This window comes from Entelurus aequoreus, linkage group LG15 (genome assembly GCF_033978785.1).
Source record: "Entelurus aequoreus isolate RoL-2023_Sb linkage group LG15, RoL_Eaeq_v1.1, whole genome shotgun sequence".
Lineage (NCBI taxonomy): Eukaryota > Metazoa > Chordata > Actinopteri > Syngnathiformes > Syngnathidae > Entelurus > Entelurus aequoreus.
In genome coordinates this window covers 40,911,579-40,937,275 of record NC_084745.1, presented here as the reverse complement: position 1 = coordinate 40,937,275, position 25,697 = coordinate 40,911,579, and the positions used below count along the sequence as shown (strand labels likewise).

At 38.4% G+C, this 25,697-nt stretch overlaps 1 protein-coding gene across 4 annotated transcripts in view; it reads right to left on the bottom strand.

Annotated features, from left to right (window-relative positions):
* Positions 1 to 25,697, bottom strand: part of LOC133630153 (microtubule-associated protein 4) — a 240,221-nt gene that overhangs the window by 113,515 nt on the left and 101,009 nt on the right. For all 4 annotated transcript variants that reach the window (XM_062021524.1, XM_062021525.1, XM_062021527.1 and 1 more), the window contains one exon: positions 8,078 to 8,191. In XM_062021524.1, coding sequence (XP_061877508.1) covers positions 8,078 to 8,191 — 114 coding nt within the window. The remainder of the gene's footprint in view (positions 1 to 8,077; positions 8,192 to 25,697) is intronic.

The window sequence follows — 25,697 nt, the reverse complement described above, 5'->3', positions numbered from 1 at the left end:
TATTTATTAGCATCACAAAATTTTCTTTGGTTTTTTAAAAATGTACATTATGTTTATAAACTCAGGAAATATGTCCCTGGACACATGAGGACTTTGAATATGACCAATGTCTGATCCTGTAACGACTTGGTATCGGATTGATACCCAAATTTGTGGTATCATCCTAAACTAATGTAAAGAATCAAACAACAGAAGAACAAGTGATTATTACATTTTAACAGAAGTGTAGAAAGAACATGTTGAAACAGAAAATAACCAGATATTAACAGTAAATGAACAAGGAGACTAATAATTAATTTTGTACCACTTGTCCTTAACAATTTTGACAAAATAATAAAATGGAAAATGACACAATATGTTACTGGATAAGTAAATTAGGAGTCTTTGTTTGTTTACTTACTAATAAAAGACAAGTTGTCTTTTATGTTCACTATTTTACTTAAGGACAAACTTGAAATAAGAAACATATGTTTAATGTACCCTAAGATGTTTTGTTAAAATAGCCAATAATGACATTTACATAATGATTATTTGCAAAAAAAATTAAGTTTCTCTGTTCGAACATTCAATATCTTGTTTTTGCAGTTTATTCAATTGAATATAAGTTGAAAAGGATTTGTAAATCATTGTATTCTGTTTTTATTTACGAATTACGTGCCAACTTCACTTGTTTTGTACATACACTACCGTTCAAAAGTTTGGGTTCACCCAAACAATTTTGTGGAATAGCCTTCATTTCTAAGAACAAGAATAGACTGTCGAGTTTCAGATGAAAGTTCTCTTTTTCTGGCCATTTTGAGCGTTTAATTGACCCCACAAATGTGATGCTCCAGGAACTCAATCTGCTCAAAGGAAGGTCAGTTTTGTAGCTTCTGTAACGAGCTAAACTGTTTTCAGATGTGTGAACATGATTACACAAGAGTTTTCTAATCATCAATTAGCCTTCTGAGCCAATGAGCAAACACATTGTACCATTAGAACACTGGAGTGATAGTTGCTGAAAATGGGCCTCTATACACCTATGTAGATATTGCACCAAAAACCAGACATTTGCAGCTAGAATAGTCATTTACCACATTAGCAATGTATAGAGTGTATTTCTTTAAAGTTAAGACTAGTTTAAAGTTATCTTCATTGAAAAGTACAGTGCTTTTCCTTCAAAAATAAGGACATTTCAATGTGACCCCAAACTTTTGAACGGTAGTGTATATACAAATATATAAACATATATAAAGTATATGTCAGGTCCAAAGCCATGGCAAGTCGTTTTAAGGACAAAACAAGACAATTTAATCTTCAATCTTCAGGAGACGACATCATTGGAGAGAACACCGCTTGTAGAGAGGAGGAGCTTCATGTCTGTGTTTGCATTTCAGTTAAAGGCCTACTGAAACCCACTACTACCGACCACGCAGTCTGATAGTTTATATATCAATGATGAAATCTTAACATTGCAACACATGCCAATACGGCCGGGTTAACTTATAAAGTGCAATTTTAAATTTCCCGGGAAACTTCCGGTTGAAAACGTCTATGTATGATGACGTTTGCGCGTGACGTCGATGGTTGAAGCGGAAGTATTCGGACACATTGTATGCAATACAAACAGCTCTATTTTCATCGCAAAATTCCACAGTATTCTGGACATCTGTGTTGGTGAATCTTTTGCAATTTGTTTAATGAACAATGGAGACTGCAAAGAAGAAAGCTGTAGGTGGGATCGGTGTATTAGCGGCTGGCTGCAGCAACACAACCAGGAGGACTTTGACTTGGATAGCAGACGCGCTATCCGACGCTAGCCGCCGACCGCATTGATGATCGGGTGAAGTCCTTCGTCGCGCCGTCGATCGCTGGAACGCAGGTGAGCACGGGTGTTTATGAGCAGAAGAGGGCTGGCGTAGGTGGAGCGCTAATGTTTTTATCATAGCTCTGACGAGGTCCCGTAGCTAAGTTAGCTTCAATGGTGTCGTTAGCAACAGCATTGCTAGGCTTCGACAGGCGGCACAGCATTAACCGTGTAGTTACAGGTCCAGTGTTTGGTTCGGTGTCTCCTGGTAGTAGTATTGTTGATCTTCTGTCTATCCTTCCAGTCAGGGGCTTATTTCTTCTGTTTCTATCTCCATTTAAGCACGATGCTATCACGTTAGCTCCGTAGCTAAAGTGCTTCGCCGATGTATTGTCGTGCAGATAAAAGTCACTGTGAATGTCCATTTTGCGTTCTCGACTCTCATTTTCAAGAGGATATAGTATCCGAGGTGGTTTAAAATACAAATCCGTGATCCACAATAGAAGTGTGGAATCCAATGAGCCCTTTTACCTAAGTTACGGTCAGAGCGAAAAAAGATACGTCCTGCACTGCACTCTAGTCCTTCACTCTTACGTTCCTCATCCACAAATCTTTCATCCTCGTTCAAATTAATGGGGTAATCGTCGCTTTCTCGGTCCGAATCGCTCTTGCTGCTGGTGTAAACAATGGGGAAATGTGAGGAGCCTTTCAACCTGCGACGTCACGCTACTTCCGGTACAGGCAAGGCTTTTTTTATCAGCGACCAAAAGTTGCGAACTTTATCGTCGTTGTTCTCTACTAAATCCTTTCAGCAAAAATATGGCAATATCGCAAAATGATCAAGTATGACACATAGAATGGATCTGCTATCCCCGTTTAAATAAAACAAATTATTTTCAGTAGGCCTTTAAGTGGAATTACAACATAAAATGATTGCTATTCGAACTGCTTTATTAAGGTGGAATAAAAGATCAGCAGAAAAAAAAGACGGTCGCGAGGAAGTCTAAAGTCACTTTAATCAGAGACTTTCGTCAAAATAAATCAAGTCTAATCTCATACCAATCACACGTCTGGCTTCAAAATAATAGCGCTTTGCTTCACATCTGGTGCAACCATCAAAACAACGAAAAATTGTCTATCATGCTTTGTCAAAGATGTTTTGTAATATCTACATAAATAAATGCTTTCTGGCAGATTAAAATAACGTGTATTGAAATAACGTGTATTGTAATAACGTGTATTGCAATAACGTGTACCGTATTTTTCGGATTATAAAACAGTTTTTTTCATAGTATGGTGCGATTTATGTGTGAAATTATTAACACATTACCGTAAAATGTCAAATAATACAATTTATCTCATTCTCGTAAGAGATGAGGCGAATGTCAGCAATCGTCACACACACGTCAGCAATCGTCACACACACACGTCAACCAATAAAAATTTGGCGGGGCGGGTCATGGCAGAAGTGCATTATAATCCGAAAAATACGGTATTGAAATAACGTGTATTGAATAGCGGCGGCGATATGATGGCGGTAGACTGTCTTTGAACAAGTCAGCCTTTTATTTATATTCACAAATAGAGCTGTCCCACTAAAAAGGCAAAAGCGCGACACACACAGACGACAGCTCCCTCAAAAACTTTCTCTTGTCTCCTTCTTCGCTCCCACTGACACTAGGCTTAATACTGCAGGCATACCTGCCACTGCCCTCAGCAGCCGACGTCGATTTACTACGCAATATTACAATTGCTACAGTATATACCGTAATTTCCGGACTATAAGCCGCACCTGCCTATAAGCCGCACCAGCTAAATTTAGGGGAAAATACAGATTGCTCCATATATAAGCCGCACCCGACTATAAGCCGCAGGGTTTTGATGTGTAATTACCGTAGTATATAGGGGTTCCTGCTACCACGGAGGGGATTGTCGGGACTGAGATGACTGTTTGGGAACGCAAAGCGTCCCATTTATTGACAATAAATCTTTCAATCATTCAATCAAACTTTCACATCATTGACATGGCGAACAGCATTCGTGCAGAGTACAAATAATACAACGGTGCAAAGTAATACAAAGTGCCCGCCTGTACGTTATCAAAAAAACCAACCTACCGGTATATGAAAAGTCAGTCTTTAATCATTGTGTCATCGTCTTCCTCCTGCGTACTAAAACCAACGAAATCCTCTTCGTCGGTGTCGGAGAAGAACAGGCCGTAAATAAGCCGCACCCTTGTATAAGCCGCAGGGACCAGAACGAGGGGAAAAAGTAGCGGCTTATAGTCCGGAAATTACGGTAGTGCAAAAGGATGTTAGGTGCACAGTCCAGAATGTTCTGAATGTGTTGTTTAAATATTATACTATATACATTAGGGGTGTAACGGTACACAAAAATTTCGGTTCGGTACGTACCCCGGTTTAGAGGTCACGGTTCGGTTTATTTTTCGGTACAGTAAGAAAACAACAAAATATAATTGTTTTGGTTATTTATTTACCAAATTTGCAAAATCTCAAACCAAAAATATTTTTCTTAGTGGAATATTTGATGGGAAGTAATCGGAACCTTGGATAGGTCAATAATTCATAATAACATTGATTTTGATTCAATATTATGTTTTGAGCAATGACAGTTTGAAAGAAAAAAAAACAACTTTGTTTTATTAGTCAACATTGCAACTTTTTCTGAATTACATTTAACCTTTAAGCTTTTTTATTTCACTTTTGTTATGTTTTTGTTTAGTTTAATAGTATTTTTAGAATGTGCCGTGAGCCTTTAAAACATTAGCTGTGGGCCGCAAATGGCCTCCGGGGCACACTTTTGACACCCCTGCTATAGATAATAAAAAATAAAATCTGATAAATCTATGGATAAAAAGCAGAGCCTGCCGACGCATGCGCGTTTATCATAACTCTCTCGCTTTCTCTGTCTCTGCCCTTCCCTCACAAATGCTGCGCGCACAATTTGTTTTGTTTTTAACCCCTTCTTAACCCTGAACGTACATTGAAAATACACGCAACCCTAACTCAAAGTGCCGGACGTTTGAGGCATTTACGAAACCCCGCCCGGAATGCCCCGCAAAAGAGTACATGTCCGGTGAAAAGAGGACGTATGGTCAGTCTATCGTAGACCGTTAGCTGCTAGCATGCCGTGTGTCAAAATAACCAGCCTACCGGTATATGAAAAGTCAGTCTTTAATCATTGTGTCATCGTCTTCCTCCTGCGTACTAAAACCACCGAAATCCTCTTCGTCGGTGTCGGAGAAGAACAGGCCGTAAATAAGCCGCACCCTTGTATAAGCCGCAGGGACCAGAACGAGGGGGAAAAGTAGCGGCTTATAGTCCGGAAATCACGGTATATATTATTTTGTAAACCGTTCTGATTGACAGTCCTCAATTCCAGAATGTTTAACAAGCTGAATATTACATTTTATTGATAAATAGAGAAGGTTAAGAAATTGTCATGCAGCAAAACAAATACCATTAACTAGTACAACATGTAATGTACGGTATAGATATCGGTGTAAGAATATCAGAAGCATTTATTCAGGTAGAAATATCACAGACTACATTACCAAACATTATTGACAATCAAAGCATGATCATAACAATCCACATTGTGTGTTATTAATGCGTGAAACTGGTATCTAAACATGGAAATGTAGCTCCTCTGCCCTAAATGCAAGAGCTACTTCAGCAGGAATACACATTCTGTATTCCTACAAAATACAAAATCTGGCAAGACACCAACACACTGCAGGTTATGTGTTTATTGTTTTTAAAGCTTGTTTATGTCCTTTTTTGTGTTGAATTGTTTAAAAAAAAAAAGCACACTGTTTAAAACTCATTTCATTAAAGCAAATTAATTGTCCAGTCATAGTATTAAAACTTGAAAATTATCCGTCTTGGATACATTTAATAATATTGTAAAATTATATCTAACTGCGATTAATATCGATTAAATATTTTATTCGTTTGATTCATCCATCCATCGATTTTCTACCGCTTGTCCTCTTCGGGGTGGCGGGGGGTGCTGGAGCTGCATAGTATATTTTTGTTGAAATCTTGTGCTTTTTGAGGTTAAGGTTAAAATGAACATGTAGAACATTATTAAACAATTAATTAAAACACCAGCTGATTCAATGTTATTGAAAAAAAAAGCCTAAAATAGCACAACTTCTGCAGCAACTGTCTGAAAAAGCGCCAACAAATTCAGGCCGCAACAAACACAAAGTAGAAGACTGTGAAACCCTGGAGGGACTGAAAAGAACAAGAGCTAACCTGAGCTATTTCAGGCAACTGAGGTTTCATATCATTCCAAATGAGTATTATTGCTGTTCTGACACATCAAGTAAGAAATTTGTCTAAAAAAACATGTTTGGTTATGAAAAAAAAAACAACTAATTTCAGTTGAGGATCTTCAGATGGCTCCTGTCTTAAATAATTCAAAATGAGCAGGTTTCTTATCTTGAACCTTGTAGACATGTTATTCCGTGTGTGTGTGTGTATGTATGTGTGCGCGTGTGCAAGCTTTCGGGGAAATTGTTTCCAGATAGCAGACAGACTGTCAGCTTCTAGAAGGTCACCGCCTGGTTTGGTCAGATTCTGTATAAAAATTCTGAATGGTTTCCTTGAGAGATAAAAATGAACTTCCTGAAAATTGTCAAAGACAAGGGTGCCCATTACGTCGATCGCGAGCTACCGGTCGATGGCGGAGGGTTTGTCAGTCAATCGCCAGCCAGGCATTAAAAAATGTACCTAAAAATTAGCGATCGTCAATTTTCACCAAGAAGTCACTTTCGTCACTTGATTGACATTCACTGCTGCCAGATCATTAATAAGAAAAAAATGACTGAGAGGAGGGTGATAAACACTTTTTATTTCAAGACCGACTGCAAAGTTTCTCTCTTCACAATAAAAACGCTGCTTCATCCTGCCTGCACTAACAAAATAAAAGTCTCAGAAAGCTAGCGCACACAAGCTAGCAAGCTACGGCGTTTGCCGGCAATGTATTTCTTGTAAAGTGTATAAAAACGAATATGGAAGCTGGACAAATAGGATGCCAAAAACCAACCACTTTCATGTGGTATTGGACAGAAAGGAGGACTTTTTTTCTCTTCCATTTGAAAATGCGGACATATCAGCAGTACTGTTTGATTCCAATCAATGTAAGTCATCAGAATTAGGTAATACACCGACTTATATTCTTGTCTTCGTGAAAGAAAGGAATCTATGTGTTAAACATGCTTGTATTATCATTAAACACATTTAACTTGTTAACAAAAACGTCACTTTCATAAATAAATAAATATAAATTGTATATATATGAATGATGTAGATTCCCTTGACTTGGTCAATTGAAAAGTAGCTTGCCTGCAGAAAAAAATATGGGCACCCCTGGTCAAAAGGCATCACATGACCTGTTTGCTGGCCACCAACAGCCGACACAACAACACATGCGCATGGCTCTATTTTAAATTCAATCAATCAATCACAAAGTCTATTTATATAGCCCTAAACAGTGTTTCCCATAAACTGCCAAGATACCTGTGGCGGTGGGGGCGTGGCTATGGGCGTGGTCACAATGACATCATCGAGTAATTTGCATAATTTACTACAATGATATGATTTTCTCTAAAAAGGCTCAAACAATGTATACTTACTAATTAATAATAACAGTTTTGTTTTAAACGTCCATCCATCCATCCATCCATTTTACAATATGATTACAACACTTTATGTACATATTTATATACAGATTTGAACAATAAGTTATTCACTGAAATATATTTATTAATTGTGGTTCTTACAAAAAATATATCTTATAAAATATAAAAGTTAAAATGTCTCTTAAAGCTCTGCCCCTTTAATTAGTGCATACTAAATAAATTAACTTTAGCCTACTACTACAACCATATTATTTACCAGCAACATAAAGTGAAACAGAGGCAGAGGTGTCCTGCCACAGTCAGTAACAAATAAAAAGAAAACAGTAGTGGTCAAATACAAATAAGGCAACAAGAGAAGTATCCTACACTTCTCTTTTGTAAAGTAAATCTGAACAGCCTATATGGGCATCTACATCAACTATATGATTTACCTGAGAAGCTGGACAGGACAAAAAAAAAAAAAAAAAAAAAAAAATAATTATTTGTGGCAGACGTAATTCTTTCGTGGCGGGCCGCCACAAATAAACTAATGTGTGGGAAACACTGCTAGATCACGAGTGTCTCAAAGGGCTGCACAAACCACAACGACATCCCACAAATGAATGCAAACTTTTCTTTCATACCTGACAAGAAGTCCTCTGCCAAGACCTGCTGCTGGTTGACTTTGTGTGTGTTCTTCTCTCTTGTGCTCTCTGGGTGCAACATTGATGACTGCCCCCCTGTGGTCGCTTTGCACGCTGCAGGGACGAGAGAGAGAGCACAACAGTTACAGCAAAGATGCTACTGTGTAAACACAAACACTGAAAATGTACCCTCGACACAAGATCACATGCCACCACCCCCGAATAATACACACCCTCACCTGGATAAGGATCGCCCAAAAGGTGTCCCTGTTCCATTTGAGTGTTGAATGATATTTCCTATCTCAGTCTCCACTGCAGCCTCTGCTGTCTGAGTTACTAACTCTTCGACCCCGCAATCGTTCTCACATAAACAAGAGAGTGATGGCAGCCAGGGAGTCTGGCTCGTGTGTGACGTCCCAGGTCGTGGCCACTAGTACCTCCCCCGACTAGCACATGCCCTCCAACACAACCTTACCAAGTCTCCATCCAGAGGTCCTGACTGGACCGCAGGGATCAGACCCCAGACTGGTTGGTTATTTGGGTTAGACGACGCCGGCGGTGGAGGTAGAAGGACATGGAGGGGGAGACCGAAGTGGACAATAGACGGCGAGGGCAGGGTTTTAAGAATTACAATCTGCAAGTAGACGAGGGAAGAGGACAGAAGAGAGGAGGAGGGAGGCGCCAATGGCAACTTCTCTCTCCCAGCAGCATCCACTGGATGACAGTGAAGCGAACAGACAGGATGCCAAGCAAAGTCACAAACACTTCTTTTAGCCACACATGCAAAGCAGCCATAAAAAGAGGCTTATTGTCCGAGGAAAACAAACACGTTGAAAAGGTGATTGGAAAACATGTTTTTCTCAAGGTTCTAATGAATATCTGCTCATGTTCAAGTCTTTTCTGGAACATCTTTATGGAATCACTGAAGCAGAAATAAAGCAGCGAGCAGACAGATTACACGATGCGCTGAGATTGAATGAAGCCATGTCATACGGACATTCAAATTTCCTCCCTTCTCAGTCGCGCCGGGATTTCTCAGGCTTTTTGTGTGGTTGTTGCGGCCTGAAATGCACGATTTTTCAGCAGCTTTTTCAGGAAGTTCCAACAAAGGTTGTGACGTTTTGAGTAGAGGTGGAAATCTTAGGGCACCTCACGATTCGATTTTGATTCAGGAGCTACGATTCGATCAAAAATCGATTATTGATCCATCTTTAATTTATGCAGGGGTGTCAAACTCATTTTAGATCTGGGGCCACATGGAGAAAAATCTACTCCCAAGTGGTAAAATCATGGCATGATAACTTAAAAATAAAGACAACTACAGATTGTTTTCTTTGTTTAAAAGTACAACAAGCGCGTTCTGAAATTGAACAAATCATAATATTTTTGGTTTTTTTACACTTACATGTTGCAGTCAATGGTATTCTATCTTTATTTGTTGTTATTTATATTTTCTGAATAAATTATGTGATAATGTTCATCAGTCAACTCATTGGTGTTACTTTTCTATCTATGTAGATAAAACAATAATATCAAAATCAAATTAAACTTTCTTCAACTTTTAATCAGAAGGGTTCAATCTCTCTCCTGTGCTTATTTGAAGTCGACACGACAAACGCGCTCAGAGGAGATAATGTTTGAAAAAAGGTGACTGTTTTTACACAACTTTTGTTTTGAAGGGGGAATTGCAAACTTCCTGTTGATTTTTGCTGGGGGTTGTCAGTGTATGAAATATAGGTCTAAGTGAGACCTACATAGAGGTTTTTGTTTCATGTGTCTACGACATTCCTACTGGGAGTTAGAGGCAGTTTTGTCTGTGTTTTCTTCCTAGGGGGCGCTAGAGCGCAATTTTGAGTTTTGGGGTTTGGTTTTTTGATTAGATCGCAATTTTCGACAGTCCTGATGTGTGTGTCCAATTTGGTGAGTTCTGAAGCATGTTAAGGGGGTCAAATTACAGCTCAAAGAGGCGGCGGTATAATAATAAAGAATAAAGAATAATAAAACGCATCGGTATGTTATTTATGTCGTTTGATAATTTTCCTCGACTGATGTACTAACATCATTATTTTGTACATATGTAGCATCATCTACAAAGATACAAAGAATTGAAATTGCGACATCCAGTGGACACATTTAGAACAGCTGTTTCTTTCATTCAAAAATTTCAGGTTAATTTATTTTACTAAGCAAACTCATCCCACAGACCGGATAAAACCTGTTCGCAGGCCTGATCCGGCCCATTTGACACCCCTGAATTTATGTATATTAATGTGGTTTTACACTTATTTTCGTTTCACTAAATAAGCATTTATCACTTGCAACTTTAAAAAAAAAAATTGGAATAAGAATTATAGGATTCCTACATTTATTAAATTAATGAAAATGTGTGGAAATACTGGAACAACAGTGCCCTAAAATGAAGGAGTTGGCCGGATCTCTCGGTAAAGTGGCTCGCTCCAGTTAGCAAGATTTTAGAACTGTCTGCATGATTTTATTTACAATATTTTATTTTATTGCAATGCAATTACCCCTACCTATATATATATATATATATATATATATATATATATATATATATATACATATACACACACACACACACACACACACATACACACATATATATATATATATAGAGCCCGGCCCCTGGCCAAAGTTTTTTAACCCAATGCGGCTCCCAAGTCAAAAAGTTTGGGAACCCCTGGTCTAACCAAAACTTATGATTGTGTCTTGTGTAGACAACGCAGGAACAACATGTTATAACTCTTTCTTGATCAAAAGTGACAATTTTCGCCCCCACCCCCCCTCTCTCACGTAACTCAGATCAACCTCCTGTTCCTGTTGACAGTCCTAAGCATTCTGGGTAATGTAGTATATAAACATTTAGCAACACACCGGCGATCTCCCTAAATGAGTAATATCAGAATTCATATTTAAAATGCATTTTTTAGGCTATCTTCACGCTTACTCGCTGCGCGTATACATCAGCAGCCAAAAAGAGCCTTTGTAACCTGTAACAAAAAGGTTTCCATCCATCTATTTTCTGGAGACTATCCCAGCTGGATTTCCTTTTATTATTTTTTTTAAACCAAATGTTTTTTCGAAAATTTGCTTGAACTGACAATCATGTTAAATTGAGAAAGAGTTCTGAATCAAAAAGTCACCCCAATAATTTGAATTAATTTGAATCTTTTGAATTCACATCTTTTAGTTTCAACCTTATTGGCTTGCTCCTATGGGCTTGTCTCTATTTACTGGTGCATGCTAATGATCCAAGCGCTCTGCATCCTCGATTCGGCATGCCGCTCTATGGTTAGTGTTACCAAAAAGGCTGTAATCTGGGATGAGCCAGCAGGATAGTTGATTGCCCTCCAGTTGACCGCAGCTTCGGTCTTAACGCTGTGACAGACAGAGCGCACCTTGTGTCAGTGCTGCCACAGCACCACAGGCACGCCATGACGCTTCACTAAAGGGACAGGTTGCCTTTCTCTCCAAAGGACAAACATGCACTCTCCTGTTGATCCCTTTGAATCAGCACTTTTTTACGCTTACTGTGTCCATCATTACTGGCCTTTGTGTTACATCATTCATACTTGCAAATGGTCATATTTCATCTTTTTGTGCGAGTACAAATTTGTTTGGCACTTTGTTCCCTTCCTGCACCCACAATGAACCGAACTGTGACCTTAAAGGTTAGAGGCGTGATTACACCCCTAGTTTTAGCGGAACTAGAGCAAACGCAACCCTAAGTAAAGTGCTGACCTGCTTGAATAGGAAGTCAAAGCTTGGCCTAATTGCATTTTAATCCGACCACATTTAGCTCAACCCTTTAGGAGCTGATCTTGTTAAGACACATCTGGGTTTGAACTCACAGACAATGAAACAACAAATACCTGAGAAACCACAGAGATCTATTCATCATCAGAGGGTGACAAACTCATAGTATTTGTGGTTCAATTACTGCATTCTGGATTCAAAAACAGTATATAGTTATTTTTGTATCAGTTTATAATAACATCTATTTGATTGTTTGCAACTGCAAGAACGAGCTCTCTGCTTGCAGCTGCGCGAAGGAATACTTTGGTTGTGTAAATGCGTAGTGACAGTGTGTCTGTGTGTTGGTTGACACACATCCACCTGGTTTGAGATCTACAGTATTTTATCTTAACTAGGCTTTGTGTGTTAACAGTTTGGCTAGGCCAGTTGTCACCAAGTACTACCTCAGAAAAAACTTGGCTCTCCAAGTACCATCATAATGACTAACAATAAAATACAGCAAAGTAATAGGACTAAGTATTCATTAAAAACAAGGCAGAAGGTGTATTTAACAATTTAATACAAAGCCCAAAACCAGTGAAGTTGGCACGTTGTGTAAATACAATGATTTGCAAATCCTTTTCAACCTATATTCAATTGAATAGACTGCAAAAACAAGATACTCAACGTCCGAACTGGTAAACTTTGTTACTTTTTGCAAATGTTAGCTCATTTGGAACTTGATGCCTGCAACATGTTTCAAAAAAGCTGGCACAAGTGGCAAAAGAAGACTGAGAAAGTTGAAGAATGCTCATCAAACACTTATTTGGAACATCCCACAGGTGAACAGGCTAATTGGCAACAAGTGGGTGCCATGATTGGGTATAAAAGAACCATCCGGATTGTTATAGGCGCAAAGTTGAAAAGCCAGCATCTGTGATGGTATGGGGGTGTATTAGTGCCCAAGGCATGGGTAACTTACACATCTACATACAGGTTTTTGAGCAACATATGTTGCCATTCAAGCAACGTCTTTTTAATGGATGCCCCTGCTTATTTCAGCAAGACACATTCTGCACGTGTTTCAACAGTGTGGATTCATAGTAAAAGAGTGCGGGTACTAGACTGTCCTGCCTGTAGTGCAGACCTGTCTCCCATTGAAAATGTGTGGCACATTATGAAGCGTAAAATACGAACACAGAGACCCCGGACTGTTGAACAACTTAAGCTGTACATCAAGCAAGAATGGGAAATAATTTCACCTGAAAAGCTTCAAAAATTGGTCTCCTCAGTTTCCAAACGTTTACTGAGTGTTACATTTTGGTCAATCAGCATCATTTTCGCCAATCAAATTTGTCTTTGAGCGCCACTCAAAAGTGCACACCAACTGTCTAATCCAGTGGTTCTTAACTTGGGTTTGATCGAACCCTAGGGGTTCGGTGAGTCGGCCTCAGGGGTTCGGCGGAGCCTCCACCACGGAGGTCAAGACACACCCGACTCATCGTGTGAATAAAAACTTCTCCCTATCGGCGTATTATGTATACGGCAATCACAGAAGTCACACTGATTTGCAGGTGTGTAATTTGTTGTGAGTTCATGCTCTGTGTTGGTTTTGTTCTTTGAAAAAGGGAATGTTCATGCACGGTTCATTTTGTGCACCAGGAAAAAAACATAACTTTGTCTTGAATTTGAAATAGAAAACATTTTATTTTTCACTAAAGAAGGGTTCGGTGAATGCGCATATGAAACTGGTGGGGTTCGGTACCTTCAACAAGGTTAAGAACTACTGGTCTAATCTAAACGTTTATGTTTCTTATGTAGACCAACAACATGTAAGAAGATATCAACTATTTTAGGGCTGCAACAACTAATCGATTAAATCGATTAAAATCGATTTTTAAAATAGTTGCCGATTAATTTAGTCATCGATTTGTTGGATCTATGCTATGCGCATGCGCAGAGTTTTTTATTTATTTATTTATTTTTAATTAAAAACTTTTTTTTTTTTTTTTTACTAAACCTTTATTTATAAACTGCAAAATTTACAAACAGCTGAGAAACAATAATCAAAATAAGTATGGTGCCAGTATGCTGTTTTTTTTCAATAAAATACTGGATAGGATAGAAATGTAGTTTGTCTCTTTTATCCGATTATTAATCGATCAATCGAAGTAATAATCGACAGATTAATCGATTATCAAATTAATCGTTAGTTGCAGCCCTAAACTATTTATTCATCAAACCGCATAGTTGTCATCCTCTTACAAAGCTCAGATCTACTTCCTGTTCTTGTGTACATCAGTATGCCTGCTAGGTAATGTAGTATATAAACATTTACTTGTTTACAGTATATAGTTATGTAACATCTATTTATCCAGGGCAAGACAATCAAGAACATATTTTCATTTACAGTGCTGACATAGCAAAGAGGCATTTACTAGCAAACCACATCCAAAGCTATTTTTCATCGTCTTCACTTTCATTTTTGGTATTTTCTTCTCAGGATTAAGAGGCTGAGCAGCAGCAGAAGGATTTCCATAAGGAGTCATTTGGTTTCTTCAAATTTGCATTTTAATCTGCCATGCTTTTCAGAATTCTTCTATGTCATGGATAATTTTTCCCCCTTCTTTTAAGCCGATTTATTTTTAAGGGGTTGGTATTGAGCAGTCAGAATGTGTCAAAGCAACAGATGAAGCAAACAAGTGCACCCAAAATACAACCTTGCATTATAAATATCCCAATATAGAAATACACGTGTGCTTGACTCATTGGGTTCATAATTATTGTATAGGAAACATATAGGATTGGTTGTCATGTGATAGTGAATTGACGATCCCAGGATTATTTATTTTTCTACTTTATAGGCCATTTAACAATTGTAATACTTCAAAAGATGTCAAATATTCCGATTCAAATGTTCTTACTACGGATGTTCTTATCAAGGTTTTAATGTGCACAGATAATTCCGATACCAATCATCTATGAGTGAGATCGGCTGATACCAATACCGATACCAATCACATGTACCACCAGACAAAGTAACAATATCAACACAATATTTAAAATAGTTCCTTATTCTCCTTTATTACTGACAATTGTTTTATCAAAACAAAGTCGATACTTCACAATAACTAAACAAACGGATCGATACAGCGTCCGCATTACTTAAGACGCCACACCGATCCGCCTGTCGATCTCACGATCCACTTTTCCCCCAGACTCCGAGGTACTTGAACTCCTCCACTTGGGGCAGGGTCTCCTCCCCAACCCGGAGATGGCACTCCAACCTTTTCCGGGCGAGAACCATGGACTCGGACTTGGAGGTGCTGATTCTCATCCCAGTCGCTTCACACTCGGCTGCGAACCGATCTAGTGAGAGCTGAAGATCCCGGCCAGATGACGCTATCAGGACCACATCATCTGCAAAAAGCAGAGACCTAATCCTGCAGCCATCAAACGCCCTGACTGCGCCTAGAATTTCTGTCTATAAAAGTTATGAACAGAATCGGTGACAAAGGGCAGCCTTGGCGGAGTCCAACCCTCACTGGAAACGTGTCTGACTTACTGCCGGCAATGCGGACCAAGCTCTGACACTGATCGTACAGGGAGCGGACCGCCACAATCAGACAGTCCGATACCCCTTACTCTCTGAGCACTCCCCACAAGACTTCCCGAGGGACACGGTCGAATGCCTCCTCCAAGTCCACAAAACGCATGTAGACTGGTTGGGCAAACTCCCATGCACCCTCAAGGACCCTGCCGAGAGTATATAGCTGGTCCACAGTTCCACGACCAGGACTGCACTTGGCGGTCCGATCCTCGGCTACATAAGCTAGCTCTTGGGACTATAAAAATCATGGCATTAAAACTAAAAAATAAAGTCACATTCAGATTGTTTTTCTTTGGCTTACTTTGGCCAAAAATAAAACAAACACATTCTGAAAATATTACAAGAAAAATATAGAAAAAAATACCGGCAGCGGTAAAGTTTAGATCCATGAAGGAAAGAAGAAAGTGAATGAATGTTTATAACATATGCATAAAAATGTGTTTTCTTTTGTATTTTTTTTTTTAATGAATTAAGTAATGTTTATGACAAACTTTTTCCAAAACACAATATAGAATGTGAGATACAACAGGATAATGCATACATTTATAATTTGTTTTCAAAATGGTTACAAAAAAGTGGGACCCCAAACATTTACCGTGGGACCCCATTTTTATGACTTAATGGGGTCCCTGCGACCCCATTTTGAAAATTCATAGCACCAACACTGATGGAGTATTGGTGCGTGCAAAACAGCAGCAGGCGGCTGTGGCCTGTGGGCCGGTTCTAATACTAATCAAATATCATCCCGGGGGCCATAGATAATTCATTTGCGGGGCGGATCTGGCCCGCAGGCCTTGACTTTGACACCCCTGATCTAGTACATATGTTTTAACAAAACTTTTATTAGGTGTGTGCAGTGGGGGGGCAGAGGTTTGGGGTGGGGGCGCTGACTGTTTGCGCCTGGGGTTAGTAGCGAAGCTACGCAGCTTAACTACAATCCCCAGTAGCTTTGCTACTTTTTGAACCAGTAGAGATTCCTGAAGCTCAGCTATTTTTAGACCCATGTAGTGAGGTAGCTGACATCCAAGCTACAAGCAACAAAGAGAGAAACTGCAAATCTTCTTCTTTAGTTTTCTAGCAGGTTGCAGCTGTAACTTATAAGGCTGAACTGCAAATCCAGGGGCAGGGGACACATAATACTGAGAAAATCCATGATGATAAGTTGGCTTACTATGATGAGTCACGATTGGTTAAGGTTAGGGCAAAACTATTACGGTCAGGCCAATCAGAGGCATTGCAGCGTCCTGGAAGAGTTAGTGCTGCAAGGGGTTCTGGGTATTTGTTCTGTTGTGTTTGTTGTGTTACGGTGCGGATGTTCTCCCGAAATGTGTTTGTCATTCTTGTTTGGTGTGGGTTCACAGTGTGGCGCATATTTGTAACAGTGTTAAAGTTGTTTATACGGACACCCTCAGTGTGACCTGTATGGCTGTTGACAAAGTATGCATGCATTCACTGGTGTGTGTGAAAAGCCGTAGATATTATGTGACTGGGCCGGCACGCTCTGTACTTCTCCCTACGTCCGTGTACACAGCGGCGTTTTAAAAAGTCATACATTTTACTTTTGAAACAGATACCGATAATTTTGAAACCGATACCGATAATTTACGATATAACATTTTAAAGCATTTGTCGGCCGATAATATCAGCAGTCCGATATTATCGGACATCTCTAAATATCTATATAAAAACTTAATATTAAGGAGTTGGGAAGGAATTTCATTTTGTTTGACTCTGTTCCACTGCCAGGAAAATATGTTTACTTTAAAAATGTTCAGTTTTATTGATTCATTTAAAGATGGAGTTTGTTAATGTCTCTTTTGTGAGACAAATGTTTTGAACGTTTCCTTTGGCCAGGTTATTGTCATTCTGCCACTGTGCTTTCTGTTGAAACAGTCATTTATCCTGTGCTGAAAAGTCTTCACTAGAGTAAATATTTTGGTCTTTATTTATCCTTATTATTGTTTCACTGCCTTTTATTTATTGTTTTCCTGTGTGTTTTCCCTCATTTTGTACATGATATACGCAATTTAAAATAAATGTTAAAATCTTAGACTCAGACAGAGGGCATGTCTCTAGTTTGTGTTTATTATACATGGAACAAAAATATAAACACAACACTTTTGTTGTTGCTCCCATTTTTCACGAATTGAAGTCAAAGATCTAAAACTTTTACTATATACACATAAAACCTACTCCTCTCAAATATTGTTTACAAATCTGTCTAAATCTGTGTTAGTGAGCATTTTTTCTTTGCCAAGATAATCTATCCTAGGTGTGGCATATCATGATGCTGATTTAACAGCATGATTATTGCACAGGTGTACCTTAGGCTGCCCACGATAAAAGGCCACTAGAAAATTTGTAGTTTTATCACACATCACAATGCTACAGATGTTGCAAGTTATGAGGGAGTGTGTAGTTGGCATGTCCACCAGAGATGTTGCCTGTAAACTGAAGGTTCATTTCTCTACCATAAGCCGTCTCCGAAAGCGTTTCAGAGAATTTGGCAGTACATCCAACTGGCCTCACAACCACAGACCATGTGTAACCATACCCGCCCAGGACCTCTACATCCAACAAGTGCACTTCCATGATCGCCTGAGACTAACCATCCGGACAGCTGCTGCAACAATTGGTTTGCATAACCAAAGAATTTCTGCACAAACTGTGAGAAACCGTTTCAGGGAAGCTCATCTCCATGCTCTTCGTCCTCATCGAGGTCTCGACCTGACTGCAGTTTGTCGTTGTAACCGACTTGAGTGGGCAAATACTCACATTCCATGGCGTCTGGCACGTTGGAGAGGTGTTCTCTTTACAGATTAATCCCGGTTTTCACTGTTCAGCGTGTGGGAGAGCAATTTGCTGATGTCAACGTTGTGAACCGAGTGGCCCAAGGTGGGGGTGGGGTTATGGTATGGGCAGGCGTAAGTTATGGACAACGAATGCAAGTGCATTTTATTGATGGCATTTTGAATGCGCAGATACCGTGACGAGATCCTGAGGCCCATTGTTGTGCCATTCACCCGAGTCCATCACCTCATGTTGCAGCATGACAATGCACGGCCCCGTGTTGCAAGAATCTGTACACAATTCCTAGAAGCTGAAAACATCCCAGTTCTTGCATGGCCATACTCACCGGATATGTCACCCATTGAGCATGTTTGGGATGCTGTGGATCGGGGTATATGACAGTGTGTTCCAGTTCCTGCCAATGTTCAGCAACTTCGCACAGGCTAATGGCTGTGAGAGGAGTGGACCAACATTCCATAGACCACAATCAACAACCTGATCAACTCTATGCGAAGGAGATGTGTTGCACTGCATGAGGCAAATGGTGGTCACACCAAATACTAATTGCTCCCCCCCGCTTCACTAAACCCCCAATAAAGCAAAACTGCACATTTCAGAGTGGCCTTTTACTACGGGCAGCCTAAGGCACACCTGTACAACAATCATGCTTTTTAATCAGCATCCTGATATGCCGCACCCGTGAGGTGGGATGGATTATCTTGGCAAAGAAGAAATGTTTACTAACACAGATTTGTGAAGGATATTGGAGAGGAGTAGGTTTTTTGTGTATATAGTAAACGTTTTAGATCTTTGAGTTCCACTCATGAAAAACGGGAGCAAAAACAAAAGTATTGCGTTTATATTTTTGTTCAGTATAATAAACAATCAAACTGAGCTTTTTTTTTTCGTTTGGTGAAAAGTTGTACGTTAAGTCATATATTTTCATAATGTAGCAAACTACTGTTGCCATGTAGCTTGCTACAATTCTCTAAGGCAGGGGTCACCAACCTTTTTGACACCAAGGGCTACTTCTTGGGTACTGATTAATGCGAAGGGCTACCAGTTAGATACACACTTAAATAAATTGCCAGAAGTAGCCAATTTGCTCAATTTACCTTTAACTCTGTTATTATTAATAATTAATGATATTTATCTTTGTGGAAACACTGATCATCTTAATGATTTCTCACAATAAATATATATAGAAACAGATAAATATCAATATGCAACACTTTGTTTTTATATTTTCTCTAAGTGCACATTTTTCAAATTGAACATTTTCAAATGATTACTTCTAAAACAGTCTTGTGAAATCACAATATCCCATTTTAACTAGCTAGCCACTAATATTTTTTAACAAATCATGAATTACTTTGCACCATGTTTGTACAAATAATAACTCATGTAAAATACAAAAGTAAACTCTCAAATTTTTAAATCATGTCACACTTTGAACTGGACACCAAATCTGTTATCTGTTTCTTTGTCAGTTAGTGGGAAGCCTGGCATTGCATGCTGTTAACTAGTGTGTTGTACTCTGGTGTGTAACTTGACACTGCAACTCTGAGTGAGTCTTGCAGATGTGCATCAGTGAGGCGTGTTCTGTGTTTGTTCTTGATGAAGTTCATGTCAGAAAAGGCTGATTCACAAAGATAAGATTTTTCCTCATTGTTTGCGGAACCTTCTTAATCTTTTGGACATATTTTCACAGCAATCTGGCCTTAAGCTTAATTATGATGAATGTAAAATGTTAAGGATCGGAAATCTAAAGGGAACGTCCTTTCGAATGGAATGCAAAGTGCCTGTTTTGTGGACAGATGGACCAGTTAACATACTTGGTGTTGTTGTCCCAGAAAATCTGGAAGATTTAGGCTCAGTAAATTATGATAATCGACTAAGAAAGCTGGACAAAATTATGCAATTATGGAAAGGGAAATCCCTAACCTTGTATGGTAAAATGTCTATTGCCAACTCGTTAATTATTCCTCAATTTATTTATTTGTTTTTGTCATTACCAGCTCCATCACAAAACTTTTTTAAGATTTATGAGCGGAGGGTCTTCGATTTTGTCTGGAACGGCAAACCAGAAAAGATTAAAAGAAAGGTTTTGTACAAAGAGTATGAATATGGGGGCCTGAAACTTCTCAACCTTGAAGCTATGTGTCTGTCTTTAAAAGCATCAATTGTTCCAAAGATGTATTTAAACATTGAGTAATACACAAATGTCCTGTTGGACAAAAAACATGTACTGTATCAAAAGAAATTGTATCCTTTTTTACAAGTGATCCACTCCCAGAGAGTCTGCTAGGAAACATGGCGGGGTTCATAAAGGAAACAATCCACTCATAGTGGTGTTTTCAATTTTATGTGCCAGAAAAAAGAGACGATATTTTGCAGCAGTTAATATGGATGAACTCTAATATTGTAATAGATGGAAAGCCTTTCCTTTGGAAAAATATGTTTGAAAGAGGAATCATTTTTGTCAATGATATTATCAATGAGAATGGTAAAATTATGAAGTATGATGAATTTAGAGCTATGTATGGTGATGCTTGCTCAAGCTTTTCATTTTATCAACTAACTGGAGTATTTGGGAAAAGATGGAAACAAATAATTAATTATGGAACTACTAAATTATTAGTTTGTAAACCTCTAATAAGAAATTCTAGTTGGCAAAAAGGAACTAAAGTAAATAGAAAAATATATAATTTTTATTTAATAAAGAAATCTTTGAAGGCTGCCTCATACAACACAAATGGAAAATGGGAGGACTTTTTTGACTGCCCGTTGCCATGGGATGCCATATTCAAACTAATCTATAAAACCACTATCGATGTGCAAAATCTTTATTTTCAAATTAAAATTATTTATAACTTCTTACCCACAGGGAAAATGTTAAAATTATGGAATATGACAGAGTCAGATGATTGCCGATTTTGTTGTCAGGAGCCTGAATCCACCCTGCATTTGTTTTGGTATTGTCATATTGTGTCTTTGTTTTGGGTGGAAGTTGAAAAAATGTGTTTAAGGATTGGTTTGTTTATGAAGCTTAATGTGGTTTCTGTTATTTTAGGAGAGTTCATTGACAATCATTATTTAGTCAATTTAATTATAGTACTCGGTAAAATGTTTATTTTTAAGGCCAAAAACAGATATTCACTTAGTATTACTTTCTCTAAAACATTTATTCAGTATTTTCTAACTTTAGAAAGTTACATGGTTGAAAACGATAATGATGCCAAAAAACATTAAAAAAAAGATGAGAAGTCCTCAAAGGCTTATTTTGAAAGTATAATTATGTTTATAGATTATATGATATCTGTTGTTGTGTTCCCTAATTTGAGTGACCTGGACATAATCTGGACTGTACATAAATGCTTATTTTGAAAATTTAATTTTGTTTATAAAGTATATGCAATCTGTTGTGTTCCCTAATTTTTTTCTGTGTACATGAATGAAGGTGTGTGTTGCTGAGTCCGACTTGGACATTATCTGGACTGGGCCTGGTTTAAAAAAACCCTTTAAACAAATCTAATTTCATTGACAACCTGGTCTGTTGAAGATAAGGCCCTTTTTTTAAAAATAAAATAAAATAAGATAAATAAATAAAAAACATTTTCTTGGATAAAAAAGAAAGTAAAACAATATAAAAATAATTACATAAAAAATAGTAATTAATGAAAATGTTAGTGGACCAGCAGCCTATACAATCATGTGTGCTTCAGGGACTGTGGCCCTTGCAGGTGTGTTGTCTATGTTGTGGGAACCAGAATATTGGTAGCAGAAAGAAATAACCCCTTTTGTGTGAGTGGGTGTGGATGAGTGTGCATGGGGGAGGTTGTTTGGGTTGATGCACTGATTGAAAATGTATCTTGTGTTTTTTCTATGTAGATTTAATAAAAAAAAAAAAAAAAATAAAAAAAAAAATTTTAATTTTTTTTTTTTTTTTTTTTTTTTACAACAGGCCCGCGGGCGACTCATCTGGTCCTTGCGGGCGACCTGGTGCCCGCGGGCACCGCGTTGGTGACCCCTGCTCTAAGGATAGCTTTGCTACATTTAATAGAAAGTAACGTGTAGCTTATCTTATTTGCAATGTAGCTTGCCCATCACTGCATGGGATTATGTAATGAGGGCAGAAGGCACTGTTTTTAAAATGGTTCACATCACATCACATGTTGTCAAAAAAAAAAAAGGCCTAAAAATAAAAACAATATGAAAGCACCTTCAAATATAAATCACCTTGTGCTACATTTTATGTGTATGAAAAGTGCTATACAAACACAGTTTGATTTGATTTCATTTGATACTCTTTTAAATAATTTGGTGTTTGCCCTCAAAGTCCAAATTATTCCCTGAGTTAACAAACACCACAAAAAAATTGCGAAAAAAACATATCAATCTCATCACTCTAGTATCGATCTTTTTCTGATACTACTCTTGGTACTGTATTGACACCACTAATTAATGCATCCCACCCACTTATATGTAGACATTTAATATTATCCTCTCTCTAACTCTTATTAATCTATTTGTTAATTTCTTGTTAACTGCTTACTTTCTGCTGTAGCATGCTTCCATCTGCACTTATTTCTTACTGTTGTTTCAAGCTACATTAGCGATTAGCATGCCTGCTACTTGCTTTCTCTGAGTGTGTAACAATTTCAGCCTCATCCTCCAGTGATAATGGTACTCGAAAATACTTAAAAACTACAAAAAATGGTTTATTTGTCATCATGGAGGTGATGATCATTAACTTAGGAAAGCGGCTCAACACTGTGTATGGAGACACATAAATAGTTGTCAGCCGGGGGACAAAAAAAAAAAAAAAAGTATCAGGGATTGGTGTTTGTGATTGACATTAAAAGGTACTAATCGGCAATGTCAATCACATACTTTAAAAGAATATATATATTATTATCTATACCTATGCTGTTTATAACCGACCCTCTCTATAGCATATTCTATTCAAATTATTATGCACGTACTATCTTCCTTGTGGTTCTCATTTGGCTAAATCTGGAAGCCCTTATGTGGTTCAAAACACAAAAAAATTGTCAGGTTGAGTTATTTTGTATTATTAATCAGCGAGAAATTTACGTCATAAGAAGTCTCGGCCTGGCTGTACGTTTTTTCCCCCATAACTTGACGATTAAACTTTCTCTATGAACACAGTGCATCCAGAAAGTATTCACAGCGCTTCCCTTTATTCACATTTTGTTATGTCACAGCCTTATTCCAAAATGGAATAAATTCATTTGTGTCCTCAAAATTATACTGACAACACTCCATAATGTGAAAGGTGAATAGTTTTTTGTTTTTTTTATTATTTTGCAAATGTATTAAAAATACAACACTAAAAACATCACATGTACAGTCGTGGTCAAAAGTTTACATACACTTGTAAAGCACATAATGTCATGGGTGCGTTGAGTTCCCAGTAATTTCTACAACTCTTATTTTTTGTGATAGAGTGATTGGAGCACATACTTGTTGGTCACAAAAAACATTCATGAAGTTTGGTTCAGAACTTTTCTCCAGAAGGTCTTATCTTTATCCATGTGATGTCAGATGAAACAAAAATGTTGCTGTTTGGCCACAATACCCAGCAATATGTTTGGAGGAGAAAAGGTGAGGCCTTTAATTACAGGAACACCACACCTACCGTCAAGCATGGTGGTGGTAGTATTACGCTTTGGGCCTGTTTTGCTGCCAATGGAACTGGTGCTTTACAGAGAGTAAATGGGACAATGAAAAAGGAGGATTACCTCCAAATTCTTCAGGACAACCTTAAATCATCAGCCCAGAGGTTGGGTCTTGGGCGCAGTTGGTTGTTCCAACAGGACAATGACCCCAATCACACGTCAAAAGTGTTAAAGGAATGGCTAAATCAGGCTAGAATTAAGGTTTTAGAATGGCCTTCCCAAAGTCCTGACTTAAACGTGTGGACAATGCTGAAGAAACAAGTCCATGTCAGAAAACCAACAAATTTAGCTGAACTGCACCAATTTTGTCAAGAGGAGTGGTCAAAAATTCAACCAGAAGCTTGTGGATGGCTAGCTAAGGCACCGTATTGCAGTGCAACTTGCCAAGGGACATGTAACCAAATATTAACATTGCTGTATGTATACTTTTGACCCAGCAGATTGGTCACATTTTCAGTAGACCCATAATAAATTCATAAAAGAACCAAACTTCATGAATGTTTTTAGTGACCAACAAGTATGTGCTCCAATCACTCTATCACAAAAAAATAAGAGTTGTAGAAATTATTGGAAACCCAAGACAGCCATGACATTATGTTCTTTACAAGTGTATGTAAACTTTTGACCACGACTGTACATGTAAGTATTCACAACATTTGCTCAATCCTATGTTGGTGCACCTTTGGCAACAATTACTGACTGAAGCCTTTTTTAAAATTATGCCACACCTATCTTTGGGCAGTTATGCACATTCCTTTTTTCCAGCACCTCTTAAATTCCATCAGGTTGGATGGGAAGCTTTGGTTTTCATCCAGGATGTCGCTGTACATTGCTGTATTCATTTGTCCCTCTATCCTGACTAGCCTCTCAGTTCATGTCGCTGAAAAACATCCCCATGTTATGATGCTGCCACCACCATGCTTCACTGGAGGGATGGTATTGGCCTGGTGATGAGCGAGCCTGCCCTTCTGACAGAGTGACCATCGGGTTTTTAGTCACTGCCATGACTAGACGAAGAAGAACGCAGCAATGTACAGAGACATCCTGGATGAAAACCAACACTTCACATCTAATCTGACAGAGCTTGAGAGATGCTGCAAAGAGGAATACCATATTTTCCGGACCATAGGGGGCACCGGATTATAAGGCGCACTGCCGATAAATAGTCTATTTCGATCTTTTGTCATATTTAAGGCGCACTGGATTATAAGGCGCATTAAAGGAGTCATATTATTATGTATTTTTTTCTAAATGTAAAACACTTCCTTGTGGTGTACATAACATGTAATGGTGGTTCTTTGGTCAAAATGTTGCATAGATTATGTTTTACAGATCATCTTCAAGCCGCTTTCTGACAGTCTTATCTGCGTGGCTCACCTTCGGTAGCGTCTTCTCCCCGTCATCTTTGTTGTAGCGGTGTAGCGTGCAAGGACAGGAGTGGAAGAAGTGTCAAAAGATGGAGCTAACTGTTTTAATGACATTCAGACTTTACTTAAATCAATAACGGAGCAGCATCTCCTCATCCCGAAACAACAAGGAAATGTGTCCTGTGAAAAAAAGGCCGACCGGAACTCTCTAATAACTAAAGTTCCTTGGGTGAATAATGTAAACTCACTACACCGGTATGTTTTAGCGCTTTCATGGCGAGTTTACTGACAGATATAAGTAAGAACTTTACACTACTTTATATTAGAAATGGCAACAGCGGAAGATGAATGTCCCATAACAAGAAAATAGAGAAAAAGAAGAAGCTCATTGACGA